This window comes from Chiloscyllium punctatum, chromosome 52 (genome assembly GCF_047496795.1).
Source record: "Chiloscyllium punctatum isolate Juve2018m chromosome 52, sChiPun1.3, whole genome shotgun sequence".
Classification (NCBI taxonomy): domain Eukaryota; kingdom Metazoa; phylum Chordata; class Chondrichthyes; order Orectolobiformes; family Hemiscylliidae; genus Chiloscyllium; species Chiloscyllium punctatum.
In genome coordinates this window covers 17048638-17068041 of record NC_092790.1, presented here as the reverse complement: position 1 = coordinate 17068041, position 19404 = coordinate 17048638, and the positions used below count along the sequence as shown (strand labels likewise).

At 43.5% G+C, this 19404-nt stretch overlaps 1 protein-coding gene and 1 long non-coding RNA gene across 3 annotated transcripts in view; one reads left to right on the top strand and one right to left on the bottom strand.

Moving 5' to 3' along the window:
- Positions 1-614: 614 nt before the first annotated feature.
- LOC140470803 (uncharacterized) lies at positions 615-10614 on the bottom strand. Its single transcript, XR_011956724.1, has 2 exons — positions 10507-10614; positions 615-1253 (listed from the first exon to the last, which is right to left on the bottom strand). It is a non-coding gene; the product is annotated as an uncharacterized lncRNA (long non-coding RNA).
- A 1366-nt stretch (positions 10615-11980) lies between these two features.
- LOC140470652 (high affinity immunoglobulin gamma Fc receptor I-like) overlaps positions 11981-19404 on the top strand; it is a 54557-nt gene continuing 47133 nt past the window's right edge. Inside the window, exon 1 of one of the 2 annotated variants that reach the window (XM_072566686.1) lies at positions 11981-12086. In XM_072566686.1, coding sequence (XP_072422787.1) covers positions 12065-12086 — 22 coding nt within the window. In that variant the 5' untranslated portion in view covers positions 11981-12064. The remainder of the gene's footprint in view (positions 12087-19404) is intronic. The other variant, XM_072566689.1, reaches the window with a different exon arrangement.

Genomic DNA, 19404 nt, shown 5'->3' with positions numbered 1-19404 from the left:
GAGTAAGTGGTGGAATCGGGTACGTTTACAACCTCTAAAAGAGATTTGGAAAGGTACATGGATAGAAAAGGTTTAGACGGATTTGGGCTAAATGCAAACAAATGGGACTCTCATTTGTGAGACCTGGTCAGCATGGATATGTTGGGCTGATGGGCCTATTTCCATGCTGTATCACCCTGTGACGGGGAAAATGGTATTAGAGAATAGAGAGTTGCTTGCTTCTGACCGACGTGGATTCATTTGGCCGAAGGTCCTGTTTCTGTGCTGTAGACCTCTCTCTCTACAATTCCTTGTTAAGCAGTCCATCAGAGAATGGTAAAAGCTTAGACAATACGAGCTGAGGAGGCTGATGGCTGATGTTCATAGTAGGGTTGGCTGGGGACAGTGATGGTCACCTCCAGGATGTTGATCAGGGATGGGGTTGGGGAGTGACAATAACCCTCAGGATGTTGATAATGGGGTGGGGACAGTGATGGAAGCATTCAAAATGTTGATAGTGGGTGTGGTGACAGTGACAGTGAGAGTGACTAGATTAGTTATTTCTCCAGGCTATTTCTCCTTTCTATCAATTATTATCCTGTCATCGAAGATAACATCCATGAAAAAAGAGACAATTTCAGCATCTGATCTTTTATTTCCTCTTTGTCTTGTTTTGTTCCAGTTCCTGTTGCTGGGGTTTTCCTCACCCCCAGAGCCAATAAAACTGAGGTTCTGATTGGGACTTGTTCCGTTCTAGAGTGTGTATTGAGCCAAGGTACTGGAGAAAGTGAGGACTGCAGATGCTGGAGATCAGAGCTGAAAATCTGTTGCTGGAAAAGCACAGCAGGTCAGGCAGCATCCAAGGAGCAGGAGAATTGACGTTTCGGGCATGAGCCCTTCTTCAGGAATGCAGGAGAGTCGACATTTTGGGCATGAGCCCTTCTTCAGGAATCTGGACCAAGGTACTGGACCCTACTTTCAACAGAAAGCCTTAAACAATGCCAGTGGGAATGACAACTCTCGCTCAGACAGGACAGAGCTGGCCACTGAATTCTTCCAGTCCCAGCTCTAAGGCCGATACCAGTGCGTCATGATCAACAGGGGTCCCAGTGGAATGATATTTAATTGACCAGTAATTCCATCGACCTCACAGTGCCAGGTAATCCATTCTTCATCTGCAATCTGACCTCGTTCTTCACTGGGGTCCAGCTGAAGACTTGACATGAACACTTTTAAAAGAAAATGCTTCAGAAACTCAGCAGGTCTGGCAACATCTGTGGAGAGAGACAGACTTAATGTTACAGGTTATAAACACAAAGTGCTGGAAAAACTCAGCAGGTCTGGCAGCAGCTGTATGGAGAGAGAGAGAGAAACATCCTTTCTCAGGTAAGGGAGATCTTCAAAGCGAGAGGATTCAAGACCAGGAATAGTGGTGGCTTGCTACAATTGGACAGGGTGAGACCATACCTTGGAGACCTGTATGCAGTTTGGGGTCTCCTTATCTGTTGAACAATATTGTGCCTATTTTGCCCAGAGATTGCCCAGAGTCTTTCCTGGCTTGGCAGGCCTGACAGATGGAGAGGGAGTAGATTGGTTATGATATTCACTGGAGTTTAGAAGAATTATAGGGGAATGTCATAAAAATCTATAAATTTGAACATGGATGAGACAGAGTAAACACAGGAAGGGTGACCGGGCAGAGAGTCCAGAACCAGGGGGTCACAGTCTAAAGGAGATGGGGCAGCACTGAAATGGGGAGAAATGTCTTTACCCAGAGAGTGGGGAGCCTGTGGAATTCTCTGCCACAGAAAGCAGTCAGGGCCAGAACACTGAATGTTGTTCAGGAAGGAGTGGGATAGAGCTCTTAGGGGCTAAGGGGAGAGTGCGGGAAGACACAGGACCAAGTTGGGTGATCAGCCATGATTCAATCGAATGGGTGGAGTGGGCTGGAGGGGCCGAATGGCCTCCTCACGATTATATTTTCGATATTTCGCTGTGAATAGCCCAGTTTCCGCTGACAGGCTTTGGACAAAGGGAAGTTTTGCCTCAATATATGTAGGCCTTGAAAATGAGGGACAATAGTTTCCAGTCAACAATTTAGAGAGTGTGGATGCAGCGTGATCTTTTGAGTTTAGCATCGAATAGTCTGGCTTGGATTGGTGGGATGTTGTTATTGAGAGAGGCTGCACAGAAACAGTGATGTCACTGCAATGGTGAGGGTTTAGAACGACGTTCACAGTCACAAGGGTTTCCCTCCAAATGGACGGGTGTTGGCAGGGGGTGGTCAGGGCAACAGGGAACAGGAAACACTGGGGTTGGTGTTTGCTGAAGGAATACTGTTATTGACAGGAAATCCCTCTCTGAATCCAGCACAGGAACACAGCACTGAAATGGCAGCACTCATTGTCGCAAGGTTTCTGATCCTTTCTCTTGTCACATTGCTTCCAATTAAACTCCAGAACAGGAAACAATGTGGGTGAGACACTCTAGCAGATAATGCTGATGATCGTTCTCCAGTCGGGACTCGACGTGGGTTTCAAATTAATATTGCTCACAGTGGGTGTATGAGGGTGTGTGTATGAGAGAGTATGAGTGCTAGTGTGAGTGAGTATGAAGGTGTGTGAGAGAGAGAAACACACGTTCTTGTTGGCACACACACATATACACTCACTTACTTCTGCATTGCACCTTGTAGACAACAGTTGCGAAGCCAAACACCACATCCAGAGGCAACACAGCCCATGCTTGATTGGCACTGCATCCATAAACATCCACTCCCACCACCACTGGTGCTCAGTAGCAGCAATGTATACCATCTATGAGATGCACTGCAGAAATTCAAAGGTGCTCAGGCAATACCTTCCAAATCCACAACCACTTCCATCTCAAAGGGCAAGGACAGCAGATACATGAGAATACAACCTTCTGCAATTTTCCCCCCCTCAGCGACTCACCATTCCAACTTGGAAATATATTAGCTGTTCATTTAATGTTGCTGTGTCAACATCCTGGAATTCCCTCTCTCATGGTATCGTGGGTCTACATACAGCACAAGGACTGCAGTGGTTCAAGAAGGCAGCTCACTACCTCCTTCTCAAAGGGCCAATAAGGGATGGATAAATTCTCGGACCAGCCAGTGATTTCCACAACCCACAAGTGAATTTAAAAACACAAATAATAAAACATTACGTGGGAACGTGCTTTGTGAGGTTGTGGGCAGGCTGAACAAGTGGCAGATGAAATTACTTGAGGAGACATACAAAGTAATGTGTTGTGTTCAGAGGAATGGTCAGCACAGATATAAACTAAAGGTTAAAATTGGAATAATTGTTGCTTGCACATCAGTCCGATTCATTTGCGAGCAGGTGAAGCTAAATATTTACAGTAAAACTTTCCCATGTTCTTTCTCTCTTATTTTCTCCAGCTGATTCTTCCAACAGTTCTCGGCGGCACAGGTAAGTTATTGCTAAAGGAATGGAGTGTGAAATAAGTGAAGTGTGACTGCAACTGAACAAGGTATTGGGGTTTCCACATCCAGACTCCTGCGGACAGGTTTGGTCCCCTTACTTGAGGAGGGATGTAGTTGAATTGGAGGGAGTTCAGAGGAGATTCGCTGAATTGATTGCCAAGATGAAAAGTTATTCTTGTAGAATTTTGATCTCTTGAGCTCAGATGCAGTTACACTGAAGGCAGTTCTGAAGAGATTCACTCAATTGTTTTCAGAGATGAAGGCTGTCTTAGATGAAAGATTGAGCAATTTCTCTGGAGTTTGGAAGAGAGGCGAACTAACTGAGGATTATAAGATGCTAAAGTGGGGATTGACAAAGGAGGTGGAGATGGATGTTTGCTCATTTGGGAGAATCCAGAAAGAGAGGGTATTGTTTCAGGATAAGGGACTGGACAGAATGAATACTCTCAAATGAGGATGGGGTTGTACATCTGAGGGAACATCCCTCATCCCAACACCATCACCATCACCATCCAAAACACTGCATAAATTGAAGGAGGAGACAGACAGATTGTTAGTCAGTGATGGGTTAAAGAGAGTGTGGGCTGGTAGGTGGATTTGATGCTGAAATAGGATCAACTACGACCATATGGAATAGGGGAGCAGTTTCCTGAGGGGCCAAATGGACTCAACCTGATCCTAGCCTGTATGTTTTTGTGGAGTTATTTTGCTAGTTAGTAGCAAGGAAATGAAACAGACTACGAGGAGGGAGAAAGTGAAGTTTGACTTAACAAAATAGGTTATAATTTGTGAACATTGGAAAATAAAGACAAAAATGATTGAATACAAATTTGGTGAAGGATGTTGGATGAAAAAAATGAAAAGACAACACAAAGCAGCGGGGTAAAATTCTAATGGGGATGCAGGAGCAGAGGGAGCAGGGAGTACATGTGCGCAGATCAGTGAAGGTGGCATATCAGGGGGAGAGGGGTTAATAAAACACACAGCATTCTTGGCTTTATTAATCAGGGCATAGAGTCAGAGAACAGGGAGGTAATATTGAAGTTGTACACGACACTTGTTAGACCTCACCTGGAGTGTCAGAGAGTGACAACTAATAGGTGGTGGTTTAACCTGAGGGTTACCATGCCTCAGACAAGGGGCGCAGTGGAGAAGGAGGCTCATTTATGGTAACCTCAGCCAGTGAGAGATTCAAATCCACATTGTTGATGTTACTCTAAATTCCAAACTAGTTATCCAGCCAACTGAGCCAATTCAACACCCAACACAAAGCAGAGAGCAGAAAATAAGCTAATTCCGGTGACAGCACAAGTATTGAATGGAGTATATTAGATCATATTGGAGATAAGCCTTTGATGTATTTCTTTGTATGTGTGCAACACCTTACCTTCACAGGCAACAGAAGCTGGATTTTGAAATATATTTGACAAAGGGAAAAGGACATGGAAGGTATCAAATGTAGAGAAATAGATGGTGACATATTACAAAATGTCCATCTTACAGAGGAGGAAATGCTGGATGACATGAAATGCACAAAAGTGGAGAAATCCCCAGGACCTGATCAGGTGTACCCTAGAACTCTGTGGGAAGCTCGGGAAGTGATTGCTAGGCCTCTTGCTGAGATATTTGAACATTGATAGTCACAGATGAGATGCTGGAAGACTAGGAGATTGGCTAAGGTAGTGCAACTGTTCAAGAAAGGTGGTAAGGACAAACCAGGGAACTATAGACCAGTGAGCCTGACGGTGGTGGGCAAGTTGTTGGAGGGAATCGTGAGGGACAGGATGTACATGTATTTGGAAAGGCAGGACTGATAAGAGATAATCAACATGGCTTTGTGTGTGGGAAGTCATGTCTCAGAAACATGATTGAGTTTTTTGAAGAAGTAACAAAGAGGATTGATGAGGGCAGAGTGGTAGATGTGATATGTACGGACTTCAGTAAGGCATTCGACAAGGTTCCCCACGAGAGACTGATTAGCAAGGTTAGATCTCGTGGAACACAGGGAGAACTAGCCATTTGGATACAGAACTGGCTCAAAGGTAATAGACGGAGTGTGGTGGTGGAGGGTTATTTTTCAGACTGGAGGCCAGTGACCAGTGGAATGCCACAAGAATCCACTACTGCTGGGTCCACTACTTTTATCATTTATATAAAATGATTTGGATGTGAGCAGAAGAGGTACAGTTAGTAAGTTTGCAGATAACAGCAAAACTGAAGGAGTAGTGGACAGCGAAGAATGTTACCTCAGATTACAACGGGATCTTGATCAGATGGGCCAATGGGCTGAGAAGGACAAATATGAGGTGTTGCATTTTGGAACAACAAATCTTAGGACTCATACGCTTAATGGTAAGGTCCTAGGGAGTGTTGCTGAACAAAGAGACCTTGGAGTTCAGGTTCATAGCTCCTTAAAAGTGGAATCACAGGTAAATAGGATAGTGAAGAAGGCATTTGGTATGCTTTACTTTCTTGGTCAGAGTATTGAGTACAGGAGTTGGGAGGTCATGTTGCGGCTGTGCAGGACATTGGTTAGCCCACTTTTGGAACATTGTGTGCAGTTCTGGTTTCTTCCTTATCAGAAAGGTTTTGTGAAACTTGAAAGGGTTCAGAAAAGATTTTTCAAGGAATATGCACGAGTTGGAGGATTTGAGCTATCGGGAAAGGTTGAATAGACATGGGCTATTTTCTCTACAGCGTCGGAGGCTCTGGGGTGACCTCATAGAGGTTCATAAAATCATGACAGGCACGGATAGGATAAATGGACAAAGTCTTTTCCCTGGGGTGGAGGAGTCCAGAACTGGAGGGTATAGGTTTATGGTGAGAAGGGAAAGATTTAAAAGAGGACTAAGGGGCAATTTTTTCATGCAGAGGGTGGGAGGTGTATGGAATGAGCTGCCAGAGGAAGTGATGGAGGCAAGTACAATTTGTACATTTAAAAGGCATCTGGATGGGTATATGAAGAGGAAGGGTTTGGAGGGATATGGGCCGGGTGCTGGTAGGTGGAGCTAGATTGGGTTGGGATATCTGCTCGGCATGGACGAGTTGGACCAAAGGGTCTGTTTCCATGCTGTACATCTCTGACTCTAGTGTTTCCTTTGCTTATAGCATGGAGTGATGATCTACCCAAGCTTTTTGAATCTTTTTACATCATTTGAATTTATTAATAATAGATAGTATTTGCAATCAATTAAAACATAGACATGTTTCATCTATGTCAACTAAATTAACAATAGGGCAATGTGAATTGTAAGAGGGAACGCTACACTGATGGTTAATTACTTTTCCTTTCACCTTGTTTTGAGGGGATGCCTACATTTAAGCCTGGGACATCATTCTATTGATTGCCCCAGTACAACAGCTTCATGTCTGAGAGTGGTCCTTTCTGGCCTTGGTCTTAGGGGCAAGGAGCCATTCGCTCTGGGTCTAGCATCATTCACATGAGAAGCAATGTCATTTCATTATCCTGAGTGTTTCTTTGGTGATTCAACGATAGGTGGAAGGACAGGTTGTGTTGAGGAAGCAGGGAGGCTGCAGAAGGATTTGGACATACTGGGAGAGTGGGCAACAAAATGGCTGATGGAATACAATGTGGGAAAGTGGGAAGTTATGTACTTTAGTGGGAAGAACAGAGACAGAGACAGTTTTCGAAATGGGGAAAGGTTTCGGAAATCTGAAGCACAAAGGGACTTGGGAGTCTGAGTTCAGGATTCTTTTCAGGTTGGGCAAAAGTGAGGACAGAAGATGCCAGAAACCTGATGAAGGGCTTTTGCCCGAAACATCAATTTTCCTGCTCCTTGGATGCTGCCTGACCTGCTGTGCTTTTCCAGCACCACTCTGATCTCTTATTTTCAGGTTAACAGGCAGGTTCAGTTGACAGGAAGGCAAATGTAATGTTAACATTCATTTCGAGAGGGTCAGGTTACAAGAGCAGGGATGTACTGTTGAGGCTGTATTAGGCTCTGGTCAGACCACATTTGGAACATTTGAGAGCAGTTTTGGGCCCCCTATCTAAGGAAGGATGTGCTGAACTTGGAGGAAGTTCAGAGGGGGTTTACAAGAAAAATCACAGGAATGAAGAACTTATCATATGAGGAGAGGTTGAGGACTCTGAGTCTGGATTCAGTGGAGTTTAGAAAGGTGAGGGTGAATCTGGTTGAAACGTGGAAAATACTGAAAGGCCGGGATAGAGTGGACATGGAGAATATGTTTCCACGAGTAGTAGAGACTAGGACCCGAAGGCACAGCCTCAGAGTGAAGGGAACTCCCTTTAGAACTGAGATGAGGAGGAATTTCTTCAGCCAGACAGTGGGGAATCTGTGGAACTCATTACTGCAGATGGCTGTCATTATGTCTTTAAGACAGAGATAGATAGATAGGTTCTTGATCAGTAGTATGATGAACCGTTACAGAGAGAAGGCAGGAGAATGGGGTTAACAAACATATCAGCCATGACGGAATGGCGGAGCAGACTTGATGGGCCGAATGGCTGCTCTCTCTTATGGTCTTGGTTACTAAGTGACTAATGGCCTGTGATGCATCACACAGTTTAGGCCCTTAGCACATGCTCAGAAAGCTCTGAATCTATGAGCCACCCACACTAAAAAACGTTCAGGCAGCTGGACGACCAATAGAACATACGGACGAGGAGCCCTCGGGCTGCGACTGATCTCATCCCTGCCTCAATTCCAATTTCCTGCCCCCACTCCCTTTAACCCCTCACTGATTATCAATCTGTCTGTCCCTTCCTTTAATTTATTCAGTGTCTCGACATGCCCACCCCCACACAATGGGGGATGAATTCTCAGATATTCCCACCCCGTCTGCCTTGGAGAGAAGCCATTTCTCAACATCTCTTTTCAATCTGCCCCAACCCCTTCTCCTGAAACATTGACCCTCTCGTTCTAAATTGTCACAGCTGAGGAAACATCCTCTCTGTCTCCTTTGTCAATCCCACCTCCTTTACCACCGTATTTCCCTCAGTTGGAACTCCCCTCATTCCTCTAAACTCCAGAGCATATTGGCCTTAACTGCTCAATCTCTGTTTTGAAGACAAACTCCTCATCTCTGAGCATGAAATGTACAAAATTACGTTAGATGGTATCTTGGATGTAGAACACACATCTCAAAGTGTCTTCGTCATAATTTCCGAGAGGGCTACAGCCCAGAAAAAAGGCCCCATTGAGTCTGTGCCAGTCAGAAACAACCGCCTCTAATCCCATTTCCCCAGCACTAGGCTCCATAGCCTTGGTATCTGGAGTGTTCATCTAAATCCTTCTTTAAAATGATGATGGTTTCTGCCTCTCCCACCCTTACAGATAGTGACTTCCAGATTCCCCACTGCCCTCTGGGTGAGCAAGATTTTCCTCACATCCCTTTGAAACCTCCTGGCCCTTATCTTCAATCTATACCCCTCACCCCACCTCTGTCAAGGCAGGGGTGGAGATTTCTTCCTGCCTACCCTATCTTCACCCCTCATCGTTTTATACATCCCTCTCTTTCAATCCACTCTGCTGTAAGGACAACTACCCCAATCTGTCCAATCTCTCTCAATCACTGAAACTCTCAGCCCCCAAGACAATATGCTGGTAAATTGCCCTGCGCATCCTCTCACAATTCATTTAGCGATGTACCGTTGGTAAAATGTCTTTTATTTACAAGTCACTCTAATGGTGCAGCAGGAAGGAAACACGCAAGTTACTTTGCAGTGAAAAAGAGGGCAGTTAATTTTTAACCAGCAAAGTTACGTTTTTAGCAGACAGTTAATATGAAGTCACCATTGTCTCATTAGAGAGAGGGAGAAAGAGGTGTGAGGGAGACAAAGAGAGAAAAAGCAACAACTGTTTTATGGTTTAACCTGAGGGTCACCACATCGAAGGCACAGGGAATGATCGTTCACAGCAATCTCAACCAGAGCAGCAATTGAACCACATGCTGTCAATGTGACTATACATTGTAAACCAACTATAGAATCAATTGAGCTAACCAACCCCTACATGGCCAGTGGCAAAAACATTGGGTGGCACAGTGGTTCAGTGGTTAGTATTGCTGCCTCACAGCACCAGGAACCCAGGAACAATTCCAGCCTCGGGTGATTGTGCAAACTCCCAATAGACATTCTCCCCTTCTCTGCGTGGGTTTTCTCCGGGTGCTCCGGTTTCCTCCCACAGTCCAAAAATGTGCAGTTTAGGTGGATTGGCCATGCTACGTTGCCCATAGTATGAGAGTTACACAGGCTAGAAGGGATAGTCATGGGAAATGCAGGGTTACAGTGATTGGAGAGGTATTTTTGTGATGTCTCTCGGTTGGATGCTATTCAGTGGGTCAGAATATGGACCCAATAGGCTGAAAGGCCTGCTTCCACGCTGCAGGATTCTATGAAGTGCAGGTTAAGGGAAATGTCCATGGTTAATGCAGGGTTATTAGAGTAGGGCCGGGGTCTGGGTAGGATCCTTTTCACTGGCTTGGGACAGACTGGATGGACTGAATGGTCTTTTTGCACACGGTACAGATCTTGGGGACATTAATGTTTAGCTCAACGGTGTGGGGCAATTTATTCCGGTCTCAATTTTGATGAGATTCACTTTCATGTTTCTGAAATAATGGGGAAGCAAAATCCTGTTTTCAGTTCCCCAGGGTGTGCCCTGCAGATGTGAATTTGAAACTTGCTGTGGCAGGTGGTGGATCTGAAATTCAATTTGAAACAAAAACAGATCCGGAGTTAAGACTCTAATGATGACTGTTGTCAGGAACAAACAACCATTTGGTTCAAAATTGAAGACTGAGATGAGGAGGAATTTCTTCTCTGAGAGGGTTGAGAGTCTTGGAACTCCTTGCCGCAGAGAGCTGTGTGTGGGGACAGGGAGTAGGTTTAAGGCTGGGGTAGGTAGGTTCCTGATCAGTCGGGGAATTGAGGATGACATGCAGGAAAGTGAACGTGAGGAATGGGGCATCAGCCACAACACTATTGAATGGCTGAGCAGGCTCGAGGGACCAAATGGCCACCTCCTGTTCCTGTCTGTGATGGTCCTTCAGGGAATGAAATCTGACCTCCTTACCCACTCTGCTCTGCATGTGAATCCTAACCCTTTGCAAAATCTTCACTGCCCTCTGGCTGAGCAAGTCATTTAGTTCAAGGACATTTTGGAATTGCATCCACTTCCGACTTTGGCAGAGATGGCCACATCCTGTTCAAAGTACAGAGAAATAACATTTGTCAGGGTCAGTTTTAGGCTTGCTCCAATCACATGCTTTGCTAAGAGAAGTTGGTTTGTATAATGACCCCAGGTATTCACAGCTCCTCCTGTACATTCTGATTGTCTTTCAGGCAAAGTTTGTTATTCTCATCCATTTTCATAGAGTCACACAGCATGGAAAAAGGCCCTTTGGACCAACTCGCCCATGCTGACCAAGTTTCTCAAACTCAACTAGTCCCATTTATCTGCACTTGGCCCATATCTCTCTAAACTTTTCTTATCCATGTACCTTTCCAAATGTCTTTGAAATGTTATAATTGTATCTGTCTCTACCACTTCCCCAGGCAGCTCATTCCGTACACACACTGCCCTCTGTGTGATAAACTTGCCCCTCAGGTCCCTTTTTAATCTTTCCCCTCTAACCTTAAACCTATGCCCACTAGTTTTGGACATCCCTTCCTTGGGGAAAAGACCATACCTATTTACCGTATCTATGCCCCTCTTGATTTTATAACTCCATAAGGTCACCCCTCAGACTCTGATGCTCCAGGAAAGAAAAGCTCCCAGCTCATGCAGCTTCTCCTTATAATTCAAACTCTGCAATGTTGGTAACATCTTTGTCAATCTTTTCTGTACCTTTACTAGCTGAAGAAATTTCTACAGCAGGCTGACCAGAATTCACACAGTATTCCAAAAGTGGCCTCACCAACATCCTGTACAGCTGTAACGTGATGCCCCAACTCCTGTCGTCAGTGCTGTGACCAATGAAGGTGATCATGCCAAACACCACCTTCTGCACCATGTCTAGCTGCAATGCCACATTCAAGGAACAATCAAACTGCACCCCAAGGCCTCTCTGTTCGGAAACACTCCCCAGACTTGTACTATGAACAGTGTATGTGCTGCCCTGGTTTGTCTTATCAAAATGCAATACGTCGCATTTAACTAAATTAAACTTCATCTGCCATTCCTTGACCCACTGGCCCAGTTGATTAAATGTCCATTATGTTCTTAGATAAGCTTCTTCTTTGTCCAAAATGCTACCAATTTTGGTCCTGCTCCTATCTACTACATTTCTGTGTTGACCTGTTTTCAAGCTGACCAAACGGAACAGCAACCACCCTGCATCACATACGCCAGCCTGCAGAACACAGATACAGGAGGGTATGAGGAACCAGGTCAAGATGAAGAGGGAAAAATTTATGTTAACTTTGTACGGACAATATGAGACTGTACAGAAGAAAGTCTGTGAAGCTTCTCAAGTCGATCAACAGCAAATCTCCCTTCCAACAAATCAGGAGGAAATGGAAGAGAAGGCATAGCAAAGTCATGTTTCTGCAACTCGGCTAGGTTTTGTCACAATTCACTCAGCAAGATATCAGTTCGAAAGATGGACTTATCTTGAGAACCCATCTGAATAATGGTCTCTCCCACAGCTCTCGGTGAGTCAATTTATACCACTAACACGATCTAACTGTTGATGGCAGAGATTTGAGATTTTATGGTAGCCTTTCCTAACTTGAGCATCCATTTGATCTCCTGGCGAATGGGTTGAGGCAGATTAGACAATGAATTGAATGTACTCTGTATCTTTTATTTAAATTATGGTGAGCTGGAAATAATTCAAGTCAGGGTCATTCACCAGCTTGATCTTCATTGCCCTCCAACTTCATCACTGTCAATACACATCCAGCTCTCTTTTCATACCTCATATGGAATCTATCTCCACAATGATCCCAGGCTGCACAATCCAAATCCCACCAACTCTGAGTAAAGACATTTATCTTCATGTCACTCCTAGCTCTCTTGCTGACAGTGTTGAAATTGTGACCCCTAGTTACTGACATACCAAGTAATGGTAAAAAAAAATTCTTCTTTTCCCTGTCAAAATTCTTCATAATCCCTCTCTTAATCTTCTCTGCTCCAAGGAGAAGGAGCCTGACGTCACTAATTCTTCCTTGTATGTAAAATCCTTCATTCCTGCTGTCATTCTAGTAAATCTCCAATGGACTCTCGCCAGAGCTTGAAGATCCTTCCTTAAATAGAACTGAAATGTTATCTGACCAATGATTTATAGAGATATAGCATCACTTCCTCAGTTTTATACTCAATGTTTCTATTTATAACTGCAAGGATCCTATACACCTTCTTCACAACGATTTCAGCTTGCCTGGCCACCTTCAGAGAATGATACACATGAACCCCGAGGTCCCTCTGCTTCAATGCTCCCTTCAATGATGTACCATTGACCATGCATTGTTGCTCTGTGTTTCTGTTAGCAAAATGCATTTCATTTCATTTCTCTGCATTGGAATTCATCTGCCAGGTTTCTGCCCATTTGGCCAACTTATCATCTACCTGTGAAGTCACTCAGCATCATCCTCACAACTCACTCTTCTCCCTGGGTTAGTATCAACTGCGAATTTAGAGATTATATCCTCGACACCCAACTCCTAATCATTTATATAACAATGTAGTTTTCAGTGTGTACTTGTCAGTTTCTTTTGTGTGCATGTAAATATTAATCTCTACCTAACCGTTACCGCTATGTGAATGTATTTACCAGTCTGTTCCTGCTCTGTGAATTGAGACCATCAAAATTGGCCTGTATTTGCCCATTTCCCCTATGTGAATGTGAGAGTGTATTTACTGGTTTGTCCCTGCTATGTTTTGAGACTGTCGATATGAAACTGTACCTGTCATTTTCTCCTATGTCAATATGTGAATGCAGTTACCAATGTTTGCCTCTCAATCTCTGCCTTGTCAATATGTGAATCTACTAATCGATTTCTACCTGTCAGCTCCTGTTTGGTCAACGTGAACATTGCAGGTACCAATATGTATCTGTGAGATTCTGCTCTGTGAATATGTGTGTCGTTATCACACTGTACTTGTCAGTTTATGCTGCATGAAAGTGGGCGTGTAGTTATCACTCTGTTCCTGTCAGTTTTAGCTTTGTGAATGAGAGATATTAATCTGTCCCTGACAGATACTGAAATGCTAATATGTGACTTAGAAAATGGAGATTAATAGTCACACATTTGCATTGCAGTAACAGTGTCGTCATCATTTGTTTGTCTGTTTCTGCAACAAGAATGAGTGTGTAGTTATCAGCCTGTACTTATCAATTTCTACTCTTTTGTATCTAAGTGGAAGCCAGTAATATTCTGTGTCTGTGTGATAGTTGTTATGAGGGTGTGGAGACTGATCGTTTCTGCATTTTGTGATTTCTGAGTTGACTGTCAGTCTGTGGGGGTGGGTGGATGAGAGAGGAGAAAGGGCAATGGCAGAAGGGAAACTGCTTTATTCAAAGAACCATTTCTGAATTATGGTCACACATTTCCTGATTGGGGAGAGAGTCTGGGATCGGTGGTATCACTGAGACATTTAGTTTTAATTTGTACCCAGACATTGTTGGTATTTTTTTGTGAAAGAGTTTTATTCAGCATGTCAGTCCATTTTTGTATTTTTTTTTAATACCAATATGCAATACAGCAGCATGTCATCCCTTTTCTCACCAAAATCAGAAACACTGATATGGTACAGCTCAGAAGCAGACCATTCAGCTCATTGTATCTGTACTAGGACATTCTTTTATGCATCAATTCTGCAGTAATTGTTGGGAATGTGAACTTCATCCACTCATTGCCAGTGTCTATATGGAAAGGATAATTTGACATCAGTTCTATAGGCATCTGACTTTTAATGATTGTAGTCCTTGGTTGGTCAGATCACATTTGTGTTCAGTTCTGGGCACATTATTTCAAGAAAGATCCTCAAGATCTGGAGAGGGTTCACTGGAGATTTACTAGATCTCAGTCACCTACATTCAGTTGTGGTTTTGTCTGAGTGTAGCATAAACACTGTAAATAAACTCTTTTCAATGATGTTTAATTGTATTGTATTTCAGTCTGTTTATTTTTACATTGTGTGTGAGTGCATGTATAGGAGACTTTATCAGGCGCTGCTGGGCACTGTCTATCCTCAGCTGTGATAAGTGATGTTACAGATATGGGCGGAGAAATGGCAGATTGTGTCAGATTAAACTCAATGTAAGATGCTGGACTTTGGGAGATCAAATGTTAAGGAAAAGTATACAGTTAGTGGCTGGTCATCTTTGACGTACAGAAGGATCTTGGGGTTCAAGTCTATAGCTCCCTGAACGTGGCCACACAAGTAGAAAGGGTGGTATCTCGAGGACGGCATTTGGCACGCTTGTCTTATTGGTCGGAGAATTGAGTCAGGATGTCATTGCAGTTTTATAAGACTTTGGTTAAGCCATATTTAGAGTATTGTGACAAAAGATTAACTCTGTCCTTCTCAGTTACTGATAGCTGAAATTTTTCCTTCAGTACCTGTACTCACTATCTACTTCATGTATGGTTGTTCAAGCTACGAGTATCGTCTCTTTGTTCACGTCGATTGTAATGTTTTATCCATTCTAAAGTTCAGAACCCATGAGGACGGCCTCAATTGGGACCTAGGGTTCCTGTCACACTACAGGTGTCCCCAATACACTGTACACTATCTCACATGCTCGCACTCATGCAGACCCGCTCTCCTCCACACACTTTTTCTCTCTCACACACGCACACACACTCTCACAGGTTTATACTCCATCACACACACACACACACACACACTTACTTTACCAGGCATGCGCGCACACATTCTCAGGTGCATTCGCACTCACATGCAGTCACACATAAGTGACTGGGGTGAATTTGTATTTGCAGATACATTCTGTTTTGCTCAATCTGCAGGCAGTCAATCCATGTAATATTTTATAAATTCCTACTTTGGAAATAGAACCAGCCTGACTTAAGATTGGGATAGAGTCAGACTCTAACCTCACACCTTTTGATACATTTTCTGAGCTGAGATGTCACCCTTTTTAAAATACAATCTTAAGTCATCTTGACAATGTGACTTTAAACAAGTTCTGGGATGTATATATTAATTAACTGCAACCCATTCTAAAAGATGAATTACTGAACAGTAATCTAGGTTTGTCAAATATAATCATTTCAGTTGCGTGACACTAATCTTTAGCTATAAATGCTGTGTTTTACGATCCTGTTTCACAGCTACCTGATCAAGGAACAGCACTGTGAAAGCTCATACTTCCAAATGAACCTGTTGGACTGTAATCTGGTGTTGTGTGATTTTTATCTTAACAGTATTGCACTCAGTTGTGATTGGCACATTACAGGAAAGATGTGGTGGTTTTAGAGAGGGTGCAGAAGAGGTTTGCCAGAATGTTGACCAGATTAGAGGGTATGAACTATAAAGAGAAGCTAGAAATACCCAGGTAGCTTTCTTCTGAGTGGCAGAGGCTGAGGGCAGACTTAATAGAAGTCTATAAAGGTTTGAGAAGATTTGTAGCTCAGGTTGAGGTTCTGGATCCAGCTTTGCTCATTGAACTGGAAGGTTCGTTTTCAGACGTTTTGTCACCATACTTGGTAACATCATCAGGGAGCCTCCAAATGAAGCACCAGTGGTATGGCCTGTTTTCTATTTGTGTGTTTAGGTTTTCTTGGAAAGATGACAATTTCCTGTGGTGATGTCAAGTCATAGAGGTGCAGAGCACGAAAATGAACTCTGCGGTCCAACCCATCCGTGCCGACCAGATATCCCAACCCAATCTAATCCCATCTGCCAGCACCTGGTCCATACCCCTCCAAACACTTCCTATTCATATACCCATCCAGATGCCTTTTTAATGTTGCAATTGTACAATTGTACTAGCCTCCACCACTTCCTCTGGCAGCTCATTCCATACAAGTACCATCCTCTGAGTGAAAAGGTTGCTCCTTAGATCTCTTCTATATCTTTCCCCTCTCACCCTAAACCTGTGCAGTCTAGTTCTGGACTCCCCCACCCCAGGGAAAAGACTTTGTCTATTTTTCCTATCCATGCCTCACATGATTTTATAAAACTCTATACGATCACCCTTCAGCCTCCGACGGTCCAGGGAAAATAGCCCTAGCCTACTCAACCTCTCCCTATAGCTCAAATGCTCCAAACCTGGAAACATCCTTGTAAATGTTTTCTGAACCCTTTCATTTTTCACAACAACCTTCTGATGGGAAGGAGACCAGAACTGCACGCAATGTTCCAACAGTGGCCTAACCAATGTCCTGTACAGCCACAACATGACCTCCCAACTCCTTTGCTTTCCTAAAATGCAGCACCTCCGATTTATCTAAATTAAACTCCATCTGCCAATTCTCAGCCCATTGGCTCATCTGATCAAGATCCCGTTGTAATCTAAAGTAACCTTCGCTGTTCACTACACCTCCTATTTTGGTGTCAACAGCAACTTACTAACTCTACCTCTTATCCTCACATCCAAATCATTTATATAAATGATGAAAAGTAGTGGACCCAGCACTGATCCTTGTGGCAATCCACTGGTCACAGACCTTCAGTCTGAAAAACAACCCTCCACCACCATTCTGTCTTCTACTTTTGTGCTAGTTCTGTATCCAAATGGCTAGTTCTCCCTGTATTCCATGAGATTTAACCTTGCTTACCAGTCTCCCGTGGGGAACCTTGACAAACGCCTTTCTGAAGTCCGTATAGATCACATCTACCCCTCTGCCCTCATCAATCCGCTTTGTTGCTTCTTCAAAAAATTCAATCAAGTTCGTGAAACATGACTTCCCAGGCATAAAGTCATGTTGACTATCCCTAATCAGTCCTTTCCTTCCCAAATACATGTATTTCCTGTCCCTCAGGATTCCCTCCAACAATTTGCCACCACCAACGTCAGGCTCACTGGTCTGTACTTCCCTGGCTTATCCTTACCACCCTTCTTAAACAATGGCACCACATGAGCCAACCTCCAGTCCTCCAGCACCTCACTTGTGACTATCGATGATACATATATCTCAGTAAGAGGCCCAGCAATCACTTCCCTAGTTTCCCACAAAGTTCTAAGGTTCCTGGGGATTTATCCACCTTTATACATTTCAAGACATCCAGCACTTCCTCCTCAGTAATACGGACATTTTTCAAGATGTCACCATCTATTTCCCTACATTCTACATCTTCCATGTGCTTTTCCACAGTAAATACTGATGCAAAAATATTCCTTTAGTATCTCCCCCATCTCCTGCGGCTCCATTCAAAGGCCACCTTGCTGATCTTTGAGGGGCCCTATTCTCTCCCTGGTTACCCTTTTGTCCTTCATGTATTTGTAAAAACGCTTTGGATTCTCCTTAACTCTATTTGCCAAAGCTATCTCATGTCGCCTTATCGCCCTCCTGACTTCTCTCTTAATGTACTCCCAATGCCTTTATACTCTTCTAAGGATTCACTCGATCTATCCTGTCTATACTTGACATATGCTTCCCTCTTTTTCTTAATCAAACTCTCAATTTCTTTAGTCATCCAGCATTCCTTATACCTACCAGCCTTCCCTTTCACCCTAACAGGAATATACTTTTTCTGGACTCTCTTAATCTCATTTCTGAGGGCTTCCCATTTTCCAGCCTTCCCTTTACCTGCGAATAACTGCCCCCAGTCAGCTTTTGTAAGTTCTTGGCTAATGGCATCAAAATTGGTTTTCCTCCACTTTAGAACTTCAACTTTTAGATCTGGTCTATCCTTTTCCATCACTATTTTAAAACTAATAGAGTTATGATTACTGGCCCCAAATTGCTCCCCCGTTGACACCTCAGTCACCTGCCCTGCCTTATTTCCCAAGAGTAAGTTAAGTTTTTCACCTTCTCCAGTAGGTACTTCCACATACTGAATCAGAATTTTTTCTTTGCGTACACTTAAATTCTTCTCCATCTAAACCCTTAGCACTATGGCAGTGCCAGTCTATGTTTGGAAAGTTAAAATCCCCTACCATAACCATCCTATTATTCGAAGATAACGGAGATTTCCTTACAAATTTGTTTCTCATTTTCCCTCTGACTATTAGGGGGTCTACAATACAATATCATCCCTTTCTTATTTCTCAGTTCCACCCAAAAACTTCCCCGGATGTATTTCCAGAAATATCCTCCCTAAGTACAGTTGTAATACTATCCCTTATCAAAAATGCCACTCCCCCCTCCTCTCTTGCCTCCCTTTCTGTCCTTCTTGTAGCATTTGTATTTTGGAACATTAGACTGTCAGTCCTGTCCATTCCAGAGTCACGTTTCTGTAGTTTCCTGTGGTGATGTCATTTCCAGTTCTTTTTCTCAGGGGGTGGAAAATGGGATCCAAGTCAATGTGTTTGTTGATGGATTTCCAGTTGGAATGCCATGCTTTTACGCGTTCTCGTTCATGTCTCTGTTTGGCTTGTCCTAGGATGGATATGTTGTCGCAGTCAAAGTGGCGTCCTTCCTCATCTGTATGTAAGGATACTAGTGAGATTGGGTCATGTCTTTTCGTGGCTAGTTGATGTATATGTATCCTAGTGGCTAGTTTTCTGCCTGTTTGTCCAATGTGGTGGCCTCATATCTAGAAGTCTCTAAAATTGAGATGCATGGTTAAGGTTGATGCTAAGAATCTTTTACCAGGAGTTGAAATATTGAAAACTAAGAGGCATGCATATAATATGAGAGGGAGAAAGTTCAAAGGACGCATATGGAGCAGTTTCTTTTAAACATAGAGAGTCGTAGGAGTGGAACACACTTCCAGGGGTGGAGATGCAGATACGATAAGGACTTTTCGGTAAGCAAATGAATATGCAAGAAATGGAGGGTTATGGACAGAGGACAGGCAGAAGGGATTAATTTCATTTGGCATCATGTTTGGCACAAC